General features: G+C 40.0%; 1 protein-coding gene across 2 annotated transcripts in view; it reads right to left on the bottom strand.

Annotated features, from left to right (window-relative positions):
- Window positions 1-1,092: 1,092 nt before the first annotated feature.
- NEGR1 (neuronal growth regulator 1) overlaps window positions 1,093-19,553 on the bottom strand; it is a 618,255-nt gene continuing 599,794 nt past the window's right edge. For both annotated transcript variants that reach the window (XM_084637118.1, XM_084637119.1), the window contains one exon: window positions 1,093-1,646. In XM_084637118.1, the coding sequence (XP_084493244.1) occupies window positions 1,522-1,646 (125 nt within the window). In that variant the 3' untranslated portion in view covers window positions 1,093-1,521. The remainder of the gene's footprint in view (window positions 1,647-19,553) is intronic.

The following is a 19,553-nucleotide window of genomic DNA, read 5'->3' as shown; positions in this document are numbered from 1 at the left end:
ATGGGTGATGGACTGGACCATCTATGGTCAACTTTCATAATGAGTCAAATTTTTAAAGGGACGTTGCTTCAGCCTCTAGTTTTTTTGCAAGTGCAACTGAATGCTCACAATTAATTTGCTATTTTAGGATCCAATCTGTTACCAGGCAAAACTTCTCTTGAAGTCAATGCAATATGTGGTGATTGCAAGGGTCATTTATGAAAGGTGAAATTAATTGTTATGGTAAGATATTCATACAATCTTAGCTGTGCATTAATGAAATTCTGGCAACTAAGATGCAATGTGTCAGCCTTTGCTAGGTGGACCAAAATATAGTTATTGGAGCCACTTGTTTTTAAATATATCTATATTAAATGTATGTTCAATGCTTCCTATATTCTCAGCTATCTGAGATTTAAAAACATTTGCAATGAAAGTATCATTGTTAAGTTAGCTGATCAGTACAACTCCAGTACAAGAATATCAATTCATGTAGTATTGGCCAATAATAAAAAAGGGACTGTCACGATCTCACATATACAGCCTTTTAAGAGTTCTGACTTAGAGCAGTGAAAGGGATAAGTGCTACATTCACAAGAAGTCTCTTAAGAGAGTTGTGCTGTATTTTATACCGGGAAAACTTGTTTTACAAACAAAACCTACAGATTAACTACACTAGAGGGAAAAAATAAGGGGAATATACCTGTGCTATTCTTGATTGACTGGTTAAAAAAAAGTAATTTAGTTGTTGTGGGCAGAGTTTGGAGCAGTTCCATTACCCTACTGGAGGTGGAAGAGAAGGTATTCTTTTCAGCCAATAGCATCTTTGTCCTCAACTGGAGATTAGGTACGCTTGAATTTACAGGTTGTCATTTACCATACACATTCCAGAATTGTTGGAGAGGAAGAGAAAAGTAATATTTTATGAAGGCACACCCATGCTGAATTTACAGGGGGGTGGGGAAGCAGAACTGCTTTATGCAGTCTTATTACAAGGCTCATTCTTGAAACCTGAATATCATGCTAGAAGAAAATCTAGATATCTGTTATATTTTGAAGAAATGTTTTGAAGGCAATATTATTTGATTTCTTAAAATAAAAATGCTTCTGAATAATTGTGAATAGAATTGTATTTAAAGAGGGAACTGAATACTTGTATTGCAGCCTTAAAGAATCACATTTTCACTGCAATATTTTTTTTTGTAAACTACAGTCTGCAACCCAGCAGACCATGACTGAATGCTTTTGAAAACTTGTAGATTACAAACATGAAATCACAATTAATATCCTCTAAAAGTAATTTCAGAGCTTTCACGTCTTAAAAAAGGACAATGTGTACTGCTTCACAAGGTAATGCAGCTAATCAAAAAAAAAGGAGTAGAATTAAAGTATTTACATAATGAGCAATTCTACAGAAGGCGATCATCCCCATGTAAGCACTGCTGATTATATCCCACGCTGCTTTTAACAAACTGTACCAGATTGGCTCCAGTCATCAGCACTTTCAGAGAATCCTTAAAAGCCTTTCATGGTTCTTTATATTTATTGTAGAATGATGTTCTTCAGGTAGAATATGCTGGTGAAAGAGGATAGTGTCAACACAAGGTACCAGCAGGAGAACAGAACTTCAGCACCACCGGTAATCCCATATTGGGCTGTACTTGGAGCTGGAAAGAAAAGAATAAATATTAAGTAAATGTATCTATTGCTCATCTCCAATTCTTTTATTTTACAGCAATCTGGAAATCTTTGCATTTTTCTTCCTGTCTCAGGAGTGCTCAATATGAAACTAGAAGATAACTGGAAAATGCAGCTGAAAGATAGAAAGACACACTACAAAATAAGACTGATAATGTCTATTCTTTCATCTTACCTAGAACAATAAATAATTATTACCATTAACATTTTCAAATGTGGATGCCTAAAATCAGGCAATTACATCCCTGTTTAGACACCTGAATCAATGATCTAATGTTCTGATCTGCTAAGCACCAAGGTTCCCATTGAAGTCAATGGAAGTTGTGGGCACTCAGCACTGCTGAAGATCAGATCATTGACTCAGATGCCTAAATATGGATTTAGGTACTTGACTTTAGACACCAAAGTTTGACAATTTTGTCTGGCTAGGAGGTCCATGCTTATTTTCACTCTCTTTAAAAAGGGATTTGTTTTACCTTTTCTTAATGCAAATATATATTGCAATCTTCCATTTTAACGTCTCAGTGAATACTATAGTTATAATTAATACATACAAATAGAATAAAGAAATACAACAGTATATTAAAAGGAACAGCAACTGAAATAAAAACCAAATTTTGATATAGCAGTGTTCAGATTGCTTGCTGGCTATTTTGATTGGGACTTTAACAGATGACTAACAGAAAGACAAAAGCGGAAAGTGTTCATTTTGTTTTAACAAAATTATAGAAATTAGAAATGAAAAAGAACAATTAAGTCATCCTGGACATCCACTGAGAATGCACAATTATTTCCACTGTTCATTCATATTTTCTGTACAGTTCTAAATGATACAAAGAGGTGGGGCTTTTATTTTTCAGATAACACAATATCAAAATTAATCACTGAACATTATTATTTTAATCCTAATAAAGCAAAAAGAAAAACAACCCCTAAGGAACAAATAAGATGAAAGTTGTGCTGAGAACCACTGGAAGGTCTGATTTAATAATCAATATGGGCTGAATTCTGCCCTCAGATTTGCACCTATATCTGTTACTGAAATCAACTGAAAATGCATGTGTGAATCTCAATGCAGAATCTGGGCCTTTCCATAGGTTCCCCTTTTTAAGACTGTGCAAACACTGACAACTCGATTTCTCATAGCTTCAACAGTGCCAAAGTGCAGACCAGAATTTTATGAAATGGGCTTTTGCTAGCTTCTTACACAGTACTGACTATGATCTTGATTCTGCATTCTGAATGTAACCAAAACTCCCAGTCAAGTCAAAGGCAGATTATATGCACAAGCGGTGAAGGACTGAGCCTTTGGATATATCTGTAATATGCAAAGCTGAACAGGAAATTACAGTTTACTAAAAGACTTGTGTTACTTTACATCACATCTTAGTACAGTCTCTCATACAGGAAAAAGAAAAGGAGTACTTGTGGCACCTTAGAGACTAACAAATTTATTTGAGCATAAGCTTTCATGGGCTACAACTAGCTCACAAAAGCTTATGCTCAAATAAATTGGTTAGTCTCTAAGGTGCCACAAGTCCTCCTTTTCTTTTTGCAGATACAGACTAACATGGCTGCTACTCTGAAACCCGTCGTACAGGAAAGCTTCTCTATTTAGGACAACTTTTAAGCATGTGAATTTTATGTCAATGAATCTTAAGCACTTGAATAAAAAGTTAAACATGCTTAAGTGATGTCCTGAAGTGATGGATTTAAGCATGTTCTTAAGTGTTTTCCAGAACCAGGGCCACAATTATTTACTTATTACCATACAGCCACTGTATCTTATTTTTAATCAAAGCAATGCTAAAGTATCCCTTGTTTCAATCAGATGGTATTTCTTTTAAAGGAGAGTAGCAATCTAAGTATGAAATCTTGCATTTTATTATGTCTACCACTAATTATTCTCTTAGATAAAACCCCAGAAACTCAAAATTTGAACTAAAATAAAAAAAAAAAAGCAGTGATACTAAACATTGGCCTAGCAAAAGGATCTTGGAATCCCAATCCTGGTGTTGCTGGATAATTATGAGAAAATAAAGAAAAGGTAATATACTCCTTCATTTTTATTTTTTTATGCATAGCTATTTTTTCACATAATTAGCAGTGTATGTTTCATGCTAAGTTTTGGGGAAAGTAATGGAGAAGTTACCGTAACAATGTTACAAATCATGAAGTCTCTAAATAGGTTAATGAAAAACATGTTTTATTGCATAATTTGATTATTTAGCTACTGCCTATTCCCCCTCCACTTCCCTTTAACAGTCCTCCTTACATCCTAGACTGCTTTCCCCCCACATTCCCCATTAACATTCTCTGTTCTGAGGCAGAGGACTGCAGAAGGAGTGCTGCAGATTGGATTTAAAGTACATTGCTATCACTACGTGGAGAACCTTGTTCATCGTGCCTAGCATGACATGCATTCTTGTGCAGAAGGCCAACAAAAGGTCTTAAGCTAAGGTCTAAGTGGGACTAAGTTGTGCATAGGACTTGAGCTAGTCCTCTGCATAGGCTGAATTTTACCTCTGAGTTCTAGGCACTGTTGTTTAGTTCCCTTAAGTTCATGAGCGCAAAAACCATCTACTTTCAAGTATATATTCTGCAACAATGCAACCTGTAAAAAGTAAAGCCACATATTTTTCTTATCTATTTGCACACTTGTAAATATCACCCACTGTGTTACAGCACCATTGTTTTTGTTTCTGCTACGCTAACCATACTGACTAATGCATGTCCGACACTTTGTTGTATTTATTAAATAATGAATTGAACTCACTGCTGAGGTATTAGATTGTACTTCCTATGAGAGAGTTTGATGCCTCTCCCTCATAACACTGAAATGCTCTTGATACAGCTCCAGTCTTTCCTTCAGCACTGTAATGCTATACCTGGTTGTCCTACTCACCTCCAGTTATGACTTTGCTCAAGAAACAAGTAACCCAATACAGGATATCTCCTAAATATTTGAGTGATATATTCAAAGGTTATGCCGTTGACAACATGGTTGTAAAAAGGGTCCTCAGATTTATTTTTCAAATAGACCATCCTATAATCTTTTCCATTTAGCCAGTTTCTGCAAGGAATCTAAGGCATTTATGAATTGGTGATTTGGAATGCCTTAAATAGATTTTCTTAGCTGTCAAAATTCCAATTCCTCAAATAATTTTTTAATTATTATTACTGGCTTTTCCATGGCATTTCTATGTATAGAATCTGAATATCTCACAAACAATCAATTCATCATACAACAGGGGGTGTGAGGCTGGGAAACATTATAATTCCCATTTTACAGACAGAAAATGCAGGCAAAAAAGGGAATTCATTCTTCGTTCCAGAAAAAATTATTCTCCCAAGGTTACATGGGAAGTCTGCTGGGATCAGAAGAGAAATTCTCATGCGCCAGTTTGGTGCCTTAACAAGACCATCCATCCTCCTATCATCATTTATTAATAACTGAATCTTGGGAGCTTTACACACAATGCACAGTTCTGGTTTAAAAAATTAGTTATCTAGTGGGAGGGTTAAATTTTCAAAAGTGACTTTGAGCACTTAAGAACCTCAGTCCTATTTAATTCCATGAAATTTAGGTTCTTAAGTCTCTATGTCATCACTTTAGAAAATGGGACTTGAGCTCCTAAATCACATAGATAATTTTGAAAACTTAACCCATTAGTCTCTACTTTTGTTAAAATTACAGTAAATCTCTCACCAGATAAGTATGTAAACCACTTTATCCCAGTCAAATTGTATTCAATATAATCTGAATATTTTATGCATAGCATTAGGGATACTAGTAATGATGTTCAATGTGTTTCTGTGATAGGAAAGGCCATCTGGGTGCTAAACTACTGTAGGCTAGATAAACAAATTTGCTTCATTGTTTTCTCAAAAACTGAAGATACAGAAACTAATCTCAAAGGTTTTCATTCAAACTTGGAAGAGCAGTAAATTCAATTTTTTCAAAGGAAGAAGGAACTTTAATTGATACAATTCATGGCTGAGATGAAGGCTTGAAATTATACAAAATGAATACGGGTATTCCCAGAGAAAAAGAATACTAAAGAACAAATATAGAGAATACTATTATAAATGTATATTAGGGATCAATTTTTCCCCTCATAAAATTAAGAACAAAAGTTAAAAATCTTTTGAGCAATTTAATCAGTTAGAGACACATTTACAAAATTTCACTTTGTGTTCAATTCCTTTAGGCAGTGGTGTGGGATTACAGGAAAATCACGTCAGCACAGAAAAACGGTAGTACTGTATGTAATAGTGATAGCTCATGAAAAACTCAACTGGTAACAAGCGGTAAAACTGGAAATAATCGCTGTGCTGAGTCTTATTGTAATTAACTTATTAACTCATCCTAGGTAGTTTTTGTGTGGTCTTTGTCTTTGTTTCTGCATAAAATTTTCATCTTTATGTCAGAGTTGACCCACGTAGGTGAGGGTGAAGAAAAACTAAGATACAGCAATATTTCACCTGCTATGTTTATTTTTGTTTGGTTTTGGTGACAGGGTAGTTAGACTAATAACTGATTAAGTCTCCAGGTTCCATGTTTTGCCACGAATATGAATCTTAATAATCAATCAATCTGCAGGAGAAAATTATTACTTTACTAAATATTTTCTAACCCAGCCTATTATAAACACGGTTTAATGTATCTTGATATTAGAGGATCCTTATGAGTAGTTCAGCATTGTGTCAGAGGATTACAAAGAGAAATTAAGTGGGTTTTATCCAACTGCCTAAACTGTGAACAAGAAACTCTTTAATACAAATAGAAGTTACCTGTGAGCAATGTGTATATTTATTCTGAAGTAACAAAAATTTTTGAATTTCAATTCAACATTAAAAACAAATTCCCAGTTCCCCCTCTTATTTGTTGCACTTGGTTGCATTATGCATCTGTTTAATGTATAATGGCATAGTCTATTATGATGGATACTATGCTTTTTGTGAGGCAGCCTTCATTCAGATTTATAAGGTTAGAAATGTTCAGACAATTGAGCTATGTGACTGGAAGAATATCCCTATTCTTTATACAGTTTCTTGGATGATTGATTCCCTAACTAAAGACATTTTTAATGCAAGGTTTTTTTGGAGGAATGGGGGGAATTATTTTATGAAGCACCACAGCTACTCAGTTTATTACAGATCTCCATGAATTAGGCTGAAAGTACACTCAAATAACAGTAGACACTGAAACATGCATCTGGCCTCAGTTTAGACTGAAGACCTCTGACCTGCATGCAGGATAAACACAAAACAGGTTGGCATATATTTCCAAAAGTGGCTAGTGATTTGGCATGCTCTAAGTTTTGGGTACCCAACTTGAGGCACCTTAAAGGGACTCAGTATTCAGAGGGCAGGAGCTCAGCACTTTGTGTAAATTAAATCCCTTTAAGTTGTCTCAAGTTGGGCACCTAAAACCACTGGTCATTATTGAAAATATAGGTTATGATAAAAGGCTTATAACAAACATTATGGGTGAAAAACTATCAGAAAGTCAACTTTATCTGCATGGAACTATAGAAAATATTCATTTAAATAAGATAATCTAAAAAGTTATCAGCAAAATGTTGGGTATGGCTAATTCTTAGGTATTTGCTTACTGGAAAAACAAAAAAGGCATTTAGTAAAAATGTTAGCACTCCCTCCTTTCACTTTGATGTATAGCTCATTATAACTTTTCTAGCTTGTCTGAAATGGAAAACTAAAATATGTAGTATGAAATTGTGATTGAACTGAACTTTCGAGAGATGGATTTAATGCAGGGCCATGGGTGGCCGGTGTGCACCGGTCAGTTATCAAGCTGTAGTCAGGAGATGAATAGTGGGGTTACAGTCAAGCTGGGTCTGGATACCAGGAAGTCAGGGGCAGACAGCTGGCAAACAGAAGAGTTGTGGACAAACCAGAGTAAGAACCACGTTTTGCACCAAGAGTTGGGTGGTGGTCTCAGCAGAGGATACGTGGCCCATGTTAGTCAGACAGTTCACACCCATCAGATGCTGGGAGTTCCACAGTGAAGGTTAGCCTGATGGTGGTCCAAAGCCTAGATGGAGTCTTCAGGAGTACTAAGATGGCAAGGGGTCTGGTCCAGGATTTCTTGGTATGTGCACACACTTGCAGGCACCCACATCAACTTGGACTTCGACCTGCATGAGGGACAACCAGGAAGAATGGGCAACTATACAGAAGATCTTAAGGCTGCCACAGTGATCTGCCAATGGAGCATCGTGGCCCAGCCATAGCACCTCCAGTAGGGGACACCCCAGGGAGACACATATACATCCATCGAAGTAGGTTATTCCATCCCACACGAAACAGTGCATCTTAGCGGCTAATAGCATAGATTGTATCCCTTGGGCAAGCAGCTCTTCTTTCAGGGCTCTTCTTTCAAGTTGTGCTGAATTGTGGCATTTACAAAATACCATGCTTGAGGAGTTGGGTGGGGTCAGAAGTAGGTTCCTTGTTTTCCTGGTAGTATTCCCCCTTTTGTGATAGAGCATCAGCTTTCCAATTTTGGGTGATAGGTAATTGTAAACTCAAATTGGGAGAAGAACAAGGCCCACCTTCACAATTTCTGGTTCAAAGTTTGAGCCTCGTGAAGGTACTCAAGGTTCTTATGGTCAATAAAAACATGTACTGGATGCAGAATCCCTCAAGGTGGCAAAGCCATTCTTCTAATGCAGTTTTTATTGAGAGCAGCTCTTTGCTCAGGATTTCATAGTCCATCTCTATAAGGATGAATTGTCTGTGTCTGTGTCGCTGTCAGGGCCATGTTGGATGTGTCTGCTTCCACTATAAATGGGCAGGTGGGGTTGGGGTGTGCCATAATTGGAACTGTGGTGAAGGCAGTCTTGAGGGTCAAAAGCAAGCTGGGCTTCAGGTGACCAAGTGAATCAAATGGCTTTATGAAGGAAGGAAGCTGGGGGCAATTTGTTCAGAGAAGTCGGCGATGAATATCTATAAACAGTCGCAAAGCCCATGAAGTGCTGAAGTTTTCAGAGGGTCCAGAGTACTGTCCAGTTGTGGATGGCTTCCATGTTCTACAGGTTCATCTGAGTGCCCTCCCCGGAGATGATGGAACCTAAAAATTCAACGGTGGCCTGGTTGAACCTGGACTTCTCTACTTTGGCATACAAACAATGTTCTGTAGTCTATCCAGGACAGACCAGACATAATGGCAGTGCTGCTTAGGGTTCTCAGAAAATACCAATGTAGCAAGGTAGACGATCAGGTACTGATCCAGGATGGCCCTGAACACAATGTTTATGAAATGTTGGAATGTTGGGGGGAGCATTCGTTAAGCCAAACGGCATTACTAAGTATTCAAAGTGCCCCTACTACCAAGTATAAAAATGGTCTTCCATATATCCCCAGACCCTATGCGAACTAGATTGTATTCCTCCTGAAGATCTAGTTTAGTGAAGATCGTGGCAGTTCTCAGGTGATCCAACAATTCTGGGATGAGGAGCACGGGTACTGGTTACAAATCATCACCTGATTCAATATGTGATAGTCTATGCAGTGGCATAGTGACACATCCTTTTTTTTGCACAAAGAGGATTGGTGTCCCTGCTGGAGAGGTGGGTCTTCAAATGAAGCCCTTTGTGAAATTTTCCTGGATATACACATGCAGGCCCTCCAGCTCTGATTCAGACATGGCGTATATTCATCTGTAGCACGCTTTTGCTCCAGGTTGTAAGTCTACTGGACACTTTTAGGCCTCATGTGGGGGCACGAAATTCACATTTTTCTTTTTGAACACACCCAAGTAGTCGTGGCACCTATTGGGGAGCCTGAGGCTCTGGTCTGGAGCAGCTGCCTTCTGGTTAGTCCATGATGAACAGGTTCTCGCTTTCAAGGGTCTTATCCAATCCTGGGGCCATGAATGCAGATTACCTAGGGGTTAGTCAATCAAGCAAGCTTTCTGGCAATATTCAGAGGAGAAGCTAATGATCCTCCATCACCAGGAGACACATGGATCATGCCACTCTAACCAAGAAATGCCAAGAATTATTGGTAAGAATGGAGAGTGGATTGCATCTATTATTTCTTGTTGCTCTTCCACTATGGTCACTGGTACTGACAATAGGAACACCCTATCAATTGTTTGTACCGGGTCTGGTGTGGGTTTTGGTCAAAGAGGGATCTGGAGGGTTTGGATTGCTTTAGCATCTATAAAGTTTTTCTATTTATATATAAATATTTTTTCTATTTATCTACCATTTACATTTTAGACCATTTAGTTTCTGCTACATTTGTTTTTAATGGAGTGTCTTGGAAATGCAGACATAGCAGAAAACTGATTTGGCTCTTGACACTACTATTGCTTCAGATATTATTCTTCAGTACTATGTCTTGCCAATTTATTGAACAGTATGTCCTTGGATATCCTGGACCTGCTCTTGCAATCTGTTGAGGGCATTTTTGCAATATTCCCAGTAAAAGTAGTCCCTCACCACAGTATTATCTGAATGTAAGCCTTAATATTAGCATATGGTGTCTAATATCATTTGGTAAACTGTACAAAAGAATTTACTGGTAACTGGGAATACAAATTGCTAATGGAAACGTGAGTACCAAAACAGTATCATCTTTTCAACAGGAAAAAGAATGTACAAAAAAACAAAACAAACAACCCCAAAGCCCCGGGTTGATTTAAGGCTTCGAAAAAAAATGCAGTAAATGACTTAATCTCTATATTTTCTAGCTTCGTCTGCATGATTTCAAAATTAACAAATTCCAAATCTAAGAATGAACTCTGAATTCTGATCTGTGTGCTGTTATATTGATTGTATTAGAACATCCTAGATGTTCTGTAAGAATGTGTTCCTCTACCTTTAATTTTACTTCTTCCCATATAGATTACATGGAAAGATTCTGTGCTTTCACTACTGTGGTTTGGCCTCAGTTTCCAGTCATGGCAGGGCTTTGTTTATTAGAATAAGTTTTCTGATGTTAAGAATAGCCAGACAGTGGAACAATTGCTCTTATAGCTATGACAAACCTATACAAAGTGTTTACATTGAAGATTAGGTAAGTGAATTGAGAGTACCGTATAGTATGCTGTAGGGATTGAATTAAAAAAGAACCCCACTGAACTTTCACCCATTGCAGGACTGAATTTATTCAACTCTTTTCTTTATTTTATATATAATATTTTATTAATTTTTATGACCTTTTAATGACAATGATCAACGGATGGCATTGCTATACTATTCCAAAGGTAGGAAGTTCAAACTTTTTCTTGGAGCTTCTGAAATGTTTAGTAAGTATTCATTTCCCTTCTTCCATTCAGGTTCTAGTCAACACCTATTTTTTTCATATATCTAGCCTAATTTGAAGACACAAGGAGCTTAACAATAAACGCCAACTTTTTGGATGCTTCCCTGAACAGTGCCTTAAACATTTGAATTTACATGTATATCTAGTAAAGGGTGCTTCCTGCTCGAAGCACAGAATTACATAAAATAACCCATAATTCTAAGATCTCTGCTATTCAAACATCAGGAAAAGAATCTTTGAATAAAAAGGAGATGACATAAGGCACTACAGTACTTCTCTGCACCTTAATCAGAAGTAACTTTCCATAGTATTTTAACTTTCAGTTGTGTTGTAGCATTGATAAATAACAATATTAATGGACACCTAGGGCTAGATTATGCTGCTTCATGCTGGTGTAAACCTTTGCATAGGGCTCCAGCTACAGAAATTCTACCAAGGGAGGAGGCTGCAACAGAGAAATGGCTACAACTCCTTCTCTGCTGGGGTGGGGTGAGCTTTATGTGACCGAACAGCCTAAAATCATAGGCAGCACTGGCTGACAAGAGGCATAGCTGCGATAGCTAAGGAATGCCACTTTTATCCGAGCATCTTCTTAGCAGCTTCCACCTGCAGAGCACCTTGTGGCAAATGAAGGTTGTCTCATTGCTCGCCTGTCCCTGGGATGTAATTTGTACATTCCTGCACCACTTTCAGTGAATCTGACCCACAATCCTAAATGATGTTCAGTCACATTTCAAGATTTTTCTTGGTATATCTGACAGGTTTCACAGTGGTTGAATGCCAAAAGCACACACTGAAAATAAACCACACAACACTTAGAATAATAGAATCATAGAATATCAGGGTTGGAAGGGACCTCAGGAGGTCATCTAGTCCAACCCCCTGCTCAAAAGCAGGTCCCATCCCCAATTAAATCATCCCAGCCAGGGCTTTGTCAAGCCTGACCTTAAAAACTTCTGAGGAAGGAGATTCCACCACCTCCCTAGGCAATGCATTCCAGTGTTTCACCACCCTCCTAGTGAAAAAGTTTTTCCTAATATCCAACCTAAACCTCCCCCACTGCAACTTGAGACCATTACTCCTTGTCCTGTCCTCTTCCACCACTGAGAATAGTCTAGAACCATCCTCTCTGGAACCACCTCTCAGGTAGTTGAAAGCAGCTATCAAATCCCCCCTCATTCTTCTCTTCCGCAGACTAAACAATCCCAGTTCCCTCAGCCTCTCCTCATAAGTCATGTGTTCCAGACCCCTAATCATTTTTGTTGCCCTTTGCTGGTCTCTTTCCAATTTATTCACATCCTTCTTGTAGTATGGGGCCCAAAACTGGACACAGTACGTCAGATGAGGCCTCACCAATGTCGAATAGAGGGGGACGATCAGGTCCCTCGATCTGCTCGCTATGCCCCTACTTATACATCCCAAAATGCCATTGGCCTTCTTGGCAACAAGGGCACACTGCTGACTCATATCCAGCTTCTGGTCCACTGTCACCCCTAGGTCCTTTTCCGCAGAACTGCTGCCTAGCCATTCGGTCCCTAGTCTGTAGCTGTGCATTCGGTTCTTCCATCCTAAGTGCAGGACCCTGCACTTATCCTTATTGAACCTCATCAGATTTCTTTTGGCCCAATCCTCCAATTTGTCTAGGTCCCTCTGTATCCTATCCCTGCCCTCCAGCGTATCTACCACTCCTCCCAGTTTAGTATCATCCGCAAATTTGCTGAGAGTGCAATCCACACCATCCTCCAGATCTTTTATGAAGATATTGAACAAAACCGGCCCCAGGACCGACCCCTGGGGCACTCCACTTGACACCGGCTGCCAACTAGACATGGAGCCATTGATCACTACCCATTGAGCCTGACAATCTAGCCAACATTCTACCCACCTTATAGTGCATTCATCCAGCCCATACTTCTTTAACTTGCTGACAAGAATACTGTGGGAGACCATGTCAAAAGCTTTGCTAAAGTCAAGATACAATACATCCACTGCTTTCCCTTCATCCACAGAACCAGTAATCTTATCATAGAAGGCGATTAGATTAGTCAGGCATGACCTTCCCTTGGTGAATCCATGCTGACTGTTCCTGATCACTTTCCTCTCATGTAAGTGCTTCAGGATTGATTCTTTGAGGACCTGCTCCATGATTTTTCTGGGGACTTAATATTCAATGGTCTTCAGTGAAAGATTCTATTTAAAAATATCACTCCAATATATGAAACAATACATTCCCAGTCCTCCTATGATTACATATGGACCTTGTGTGCTTTGATTTGATTTTTCTGCATTTATTATGAGTTATTCTAAAATGTAGGACCAGATTGTGCAACCGTTTTGTTGAGTAGCACTTACTTATATGAGCAATCCCTGCTCATGTGAGTGCTAGTTTAGCTAATGGTTGCAGAATTAGGCCCTTAAATTGTAGATCTTAATTAGTATGCATTTCTACAGAAACTTGCAGTCAAAGAGGGTACTATCTAGAATAGCCCTATCAAGGGGTTCAGAGGAATGCATGGAGGGATACCCCCAAACAGTCATGGGAAACTACACCTCCATCACTAGACCTAACTTGAGGAGTTCTATCACTAATCCTATTCAACATCTACATGCAGCCACTAGGACAACTAATAAGAAAACATGGCTCATGTGGCAACAACACACAGATAACATACAGATGAAGAGCAGCTAGTTCAAGCTGAACCCAAGCAAGATGAAGGTTACAATGGTTGGTAAAGGGAAATGCTTGGAGGAGTTTCTGGCCATGGTGCACTCTCCTTTGGTTGAAGATACATATTCACTACTGGTTAAGTTAGTCCATAGTTTAGGAGTACTCCTGCATTCCTCATTGACACTGAGCTCTCACACAGAGTCTGTGAGTTACACTTTCTATCATCTCTGGTTGGCTAGGAGACTCCATCCCATCCAGACAAATGATGACCTGGCCTCAATAATTTAAGCCTTCAGCATCTCCTGGCTGGATTACAGCAGCACTGCAATATAAGTAGGCATGAAGTCATCAGTCCTTAAGAAACTCCAGCTAGTACAGTCTAGGCAGCAGCACATCTCTTCAGCAACACAGTCTAACACAAGCACATTAAACCTTGTCCTCTTCTCTGTACTCTGGCTACCCACAAAAAAAGAGTCAAATTCAGAGTTTTGATCCTTATCTTCAAAGCACAAAGTGATCTGGGCCCAGAATACCTAAAAGATCTCCTGTAGCTCTGGGGTGAGGACTGTGGTCAACAACTCTGCTTTTGAGACACAACAGAGCTGTAAACAGCAAGGGTAAATTTCATTTGTACAGGAGACAGAAATTTCTTGGGGGCCACTCCAAAGCTATAGAGGAAACTCTACGTGATCCTAGAACTGCCTTAAACACTAACACTTTCCATTACAGGTGTTAGAAGCACTGCTTTGGCCTTGCCTTCAATAACAAAGGCACATAGCACAGCAGACATCAACTAAGAAAATAAAAAATATATTTAAAAATCCTTATGTAATTTTGGAGAGAAAAAAGGGAGAAAAAGAATTACATGACAAATGGGCTTAATGGATTTCTAGAAGATACTTTTTCTTGGCGTATGCACAACATGTCTCAGGTGGCACATGACCAGGATTCATCACCGAATTTGGTCCACTGGTTGGATCATTAGCTTCCCCGGCCCAGGCCAGGTAATGACAGGGAGCGCAAGTCAGATGATATGGTATGAGACCCTGAACAGACAAGAACAGAATGGAATGGAACCATTCGTGAGAGTGAGCACTGCTGCATTTGATAGTAAGTGTTTGCAGGAACAGATTCACAGATTGAAAACTCACTGGGGGTTGGACCTGTCATTTATTTGCCTGTAAAGCACCATTATTACTAATCATGTTTAATACAATAGTGCCTAAGGACCAGTGAAGAAGGTGTTAGGCCTGTACAAACACAGGGTTTCAAAGAGTTTTCAATCTAAATAGACAAGACAAACATGGAGTAGGGGAAAGGGTTAGGGTGACCATACCTCCCATTTTGGCTGGGATAGTCCCTCTCTTAAGACCTGTCTCGGCCGTCCTGACTTTTTGGGCAAAAGTGGGCATTTGTCCCATTTGCTCTTGCCGACTTGATCAGGTGGTAAGAGCAAATGGGACAAATGCCCACTTTTGTCAAAAAAGTGGGGTGCAAAGGAACTGGGGGGGGGTCGGTAGCGATGCCAGCCCCACATGGGAATAGGGCAGAGGTGGTGGGAGGAGGAAGGGCTCCAGAAGGGGGCAGGCAGGGCTCAGATGAGCAGCGATGCCAGCCCCAGCCTTTGGGATATATGGTCACCCTAGAAAGGGTAGAACACACCAGCTGAGTGAACAATGTGATGGCAGCAAATGGCATGTTAGTGCCAAGATTTGGTTTTGGTTTTGAAGTGGGGTCAGTTAGGAGGGGATATGACAAATGGAAAGAACAGTGAAGGGAGAGGTGACTTTGAAGTGAAGGTGATTGAGGAGGACAGGGCAGGGAAGAAGGTAAGCGCAAGAGGGGCAGGTGTGGGTGTTGTTAAGGTGGGAGAGGGAGATGGTTAGAACAAACTGCCAATTAACATAGGGCAGAAAAAGTCCAGTCAAACCTGTAAAAAGTTTTCTGAATGTCCTAAGGTCCCTGCTTTGGATACTTCTAGGGTTGCCAACTGTCTAATAGCACAAACCCAAACACCCTTGTCTTGCTCCCTGCTCTGCCACTTCCCCAAGGCCTTGCCCCTTCACTGAGACCCCACCCCTGCTCACTCCAGCCCCCATCCCTCTGTCACTTGCTCTCCCCCACCCTACCTCACTTTCACTGGGCTGGGGCAGAGGGTTGAGGTGCAGGATGTGCTGCAGGCTCTGGGGTAGGGGGTGGGGCCGAGGGGCTCAGGGTGTAGGAGGTGGCTCCGGGCTGAGTCTGGGGCACGGGGGGTTGGGGTGTAAGAGGGGGTGCGGGCTCTGGGAGGGAGTTTGGGTGCAGGAGGGGGTGTGGACTCAGGGCTGGGTCAGAGATTTGGGGTGCAGGAGGGAGAGAGGGGGGTGGCACTTACCTTGGATAGCTCCTGAACGTGACGAGCACATCCCTCTGGCAGCCACTCCTAGGTGCGGGGGCCAGGGAGCTCCGTGGGCTGCCCGTGCCCACAGGCACCACCCCTGCTGTTCCCATTGGTCACAGTTCCCAGCCAATGGGAGTTACGGAGTCGGCGCTCTGGGCAGGGACAGTGAGCGGAGACTCTCCGCCCCCCACCTAAGAGCCACAGGGATGGTGCCGACCGCTTCTGGGAGCGGTGCGGAGAGAGGGCAGGCAGGAAGCTGCCATAGCCCCGCTGCACTGCTGGACTGTTAGAACCCAAAATCTCCCAGTTTGGCTGCAGTAGCCTCTGGGAGATAGGGCCTGATTCCAGGAGTCTCCTGGCAAAACTGGGAGGGTTGGCAACCCTAGCTACTTCTGTAGCTGCTCTTATCAGCTGGAGTCTCTGGCTGGTTCCTCCCTGCAGGTTTTTTTCCCCCAGTGCCACATGTTGGGAGGGCTAGGGGAAAGGTTGCATAACCTATGTCCTAGTCTCCCAGAGTGTGTGTGAATGGGGTCTTCCCCGAACAGCTAGGGGCCCAGAGAGGATGCTGGGGGGAGCGGTGGCCCCAGCTGGCCCCTCTTTCACATCCTCCGTCCAGTGCATCAGTCCCTGCTCTGGCCGCTGCTGGAGTTGCTCCTACCATATACACCTATGGTACTATATAAATAATAATAATAACATATAGTAACATTGGTTCTTTCACTAAAAATCATTAAAAATGACAAGAGTAAGGAATACCTGAAACCGGAGGAGAAGAAATAAAATAAATGAAGAAACAAAGAAAGACTGAAGGGTTCACCACATTTAGTTTGCTTTCTACTCCAATCCCAAGAGTTTGGAATTTACGTGAGTTTTGAATAGCAATAACTAAAAATTTCACTAGTTTCCTTGTAAAGAAATCTGAGATACAGTTGCCATGTTCTTGCCAATTTTCAATGTAGGTCAGTCTTATTATGTGGAGAACAAGAGACATGAACAAAACGTCACTTTTACTTCCCAAGCATAAGTTTCAGCTAATAAAATAAATACACAAAAAGACAACATTAGGTCCCGATTCAGAAACCTTTACTTGCTCAAGAAGTCCTTTTGCGGCTAGTAGTTTATTCACATGAGTAAGAACTGCAAGATTGGGCCCTCCCTGGAGGAATCTGAATTACTTCTCAGCCAGAAGTGAAAGGGGTTTCTCTTTTACCTTAGCTTCCTTTGATTACAATGGCAGTTTATATTAAAAGTCAGTATAGACAAACCAATCTTTAATTTATTACAAAAGTCAAGCTAGCAGGATCAAGCATACTGTAGGTGGTATTTTATCTTATCATATTAAAACCATCTCCCCAATGTAAAAGACAATCTGAACTGCTGTGGCTCTATAAGCAAGTGGAAAATTATGTAAATCTGATTTCCTTGGTATGAACCAGCACTATCTTTTTAAAGCTTATTAAATCATATTCAGATTGTATAAATACAAAGACACTAGAATATTTGGAATAAAAAAAAGATGATATATCCAGGTAAGTAACTGAAAAAGTAATGTTTTCCAAAGCTGACAAATCAGACCAATTCAATACTGAAAAACAAAAAAAAAAAAAAAAAAGAAAACTAACCCCCGGCCCCTTTAGCTGCTAATTAGCAGCTCAGTAATGATTAAATTGCTCGTTCATAATAGACTAAAACAAGATATGGTTTCTATAACTCCTTTCATATCCAGGATATTGCCAAAGCACTTTACAGATCAATGAGTTAGGAACTGGTAGTGCAGTGACAGCGTAGCCAAACATAGAAACAATAATACACCCAGAAATAATCGCTCATACAAAGCTTTGGAAACTAAGACGTGTTCTACTGAGGGAGAGAAAAGCTGTGCAAGTTTAGGTTCTTGAATCAATTTAGGTTCAGTTGTAGCTTTGAGTTCACATCTGGTAAAATGAGAATCTGAAAGAGAGTTGAATGAAGGGAAATGAAGACTCAAAAGTAACATACAGGATACAGAACCAATGAGTTTTTTATGGATATAACATACCCACAGACTTAATATATAGTCTCAACTAACTAGTTATGGTGTAGTTAATATGGCAGTTTCTTTTAACAAAAACTTCAGCTGTAAGAACCTTATAATAAATATCTTCATTTGCCTAAAACATCTTTGAGCACCAGCATCATCAGGTGAGGTAGACTCAACTCTGGGAATAATGGGCCAACTTCATTTCTGGCATAACTATGACTTCAAAGGGGCCACCCAAAGGATAAATTTGTCTCAATTTCTGTTATTTGCAACAATGCTGAAAATCCAACAGAAGGAGCAAAACCAAAGTGGACCCAGTTCAGGATTGCTTTTGCAGACCCAACCCATGCTGCTGACTAGGATGCAGTAGCTCAAACTGTCTGGCAACCTCTATTTTGTCATAGGCCTGCAGTCTCCTGTTATGGCCCCAAGTGAGTAGTGTCAAGCCAGCCAGGAGAAGTAATGATTCAGTACCTCTCCAGGGCAGTTTCTGTAGGCAGGGCTCCTATGGAGCTCCAGACAGAACTTAAAGCTGCTTCCCACCCTGAAACATGTCAAATACCTTCTCTAGTACCTCAGCTTCCCTACAGACAGGGGACTGGGATGAATCTTTTATCTTTAAGATGGACAGACTAATAATTACTGGGTATGTTTGACTGTGTCACATTCAGGGTGGAACAGCAAGACAAAACAAAACACATAACTATTCAGAATCAAATAACCTGCAATCTGATTCTTCCTGGGCAAAGAAGTTGCTTTTATTGCAGAAAAGAAAATGTTGACAATTTTCAGTGTAATAAAACTAGTTTCCTAATTTTGCAGAAAGTTGAAAATACCTTTTCTTCATCTATGAATGTTCATTTCCCAAACATCATAGTATATTAATAAGCAAGTTTTCAGAAAACTGGCTGTGTAGTTTAAAATGAAAACTAGGTCATCTGGCCATTTTTGAAGAAAATTGCAATTTTTCTTCACAAATCACTCTGATTAGAACTGGAATTGGAAATATTATTAAAATATAACTTTTTTGAAGGATAAAAAATTAGAGAAGACATACACATTATCATATTATTCTTCAAATACATAACGGATCTCTCAGTAAATGCATCTACTTCACTAAAGCAACCTTATTGCCATATGGTTTGCTGGATAAATCTCCTGCTTGTGTTTTCGGTCTGGGTATAACCTTCAGGATAAAGTATCCTCAGTAAAGTCTGGCTAGTAGAAACAGGAATGGAAATAACCAGGTGCCCAGCTGCTGGATCATCTTGGAACAAGCAAGATCTCTTGAGGCATGATGTATACAGAGTTATCTACTTGAATGTGCTACCATCTGGTAAGTCTATTCTGCATCAGTGCATCCTCTCCTCGCCTTGAAACTTATGGAAATCTCCAGGTGTTCTGAGATCATCTGTAATCTTCAAAGCACACTTACAAGCAGTGGCACATCCCTTAGTCTTAGTACCAAATAAATAGCACCAATTATAGTGACATTCTTCTGCAGTGATTAT

The sequence above is a fragment of the Lepidochelys olivacea genome (genome assembly GCF_965140295.1).
Source record: "Lepidochelys olivacea isolate rLepOli2 genome assembly, chromosome: 8".
Taxonomy (NCBI): domain Eukaryota; kingdom Metazoa; phylum Chordata; order Testudines; family Cheloniidae; genus Lepidochelys; species Lepidochelys olivacea.
This window is presented reverse-complemented; position numbering and strand designations above follow the sequence as displayed.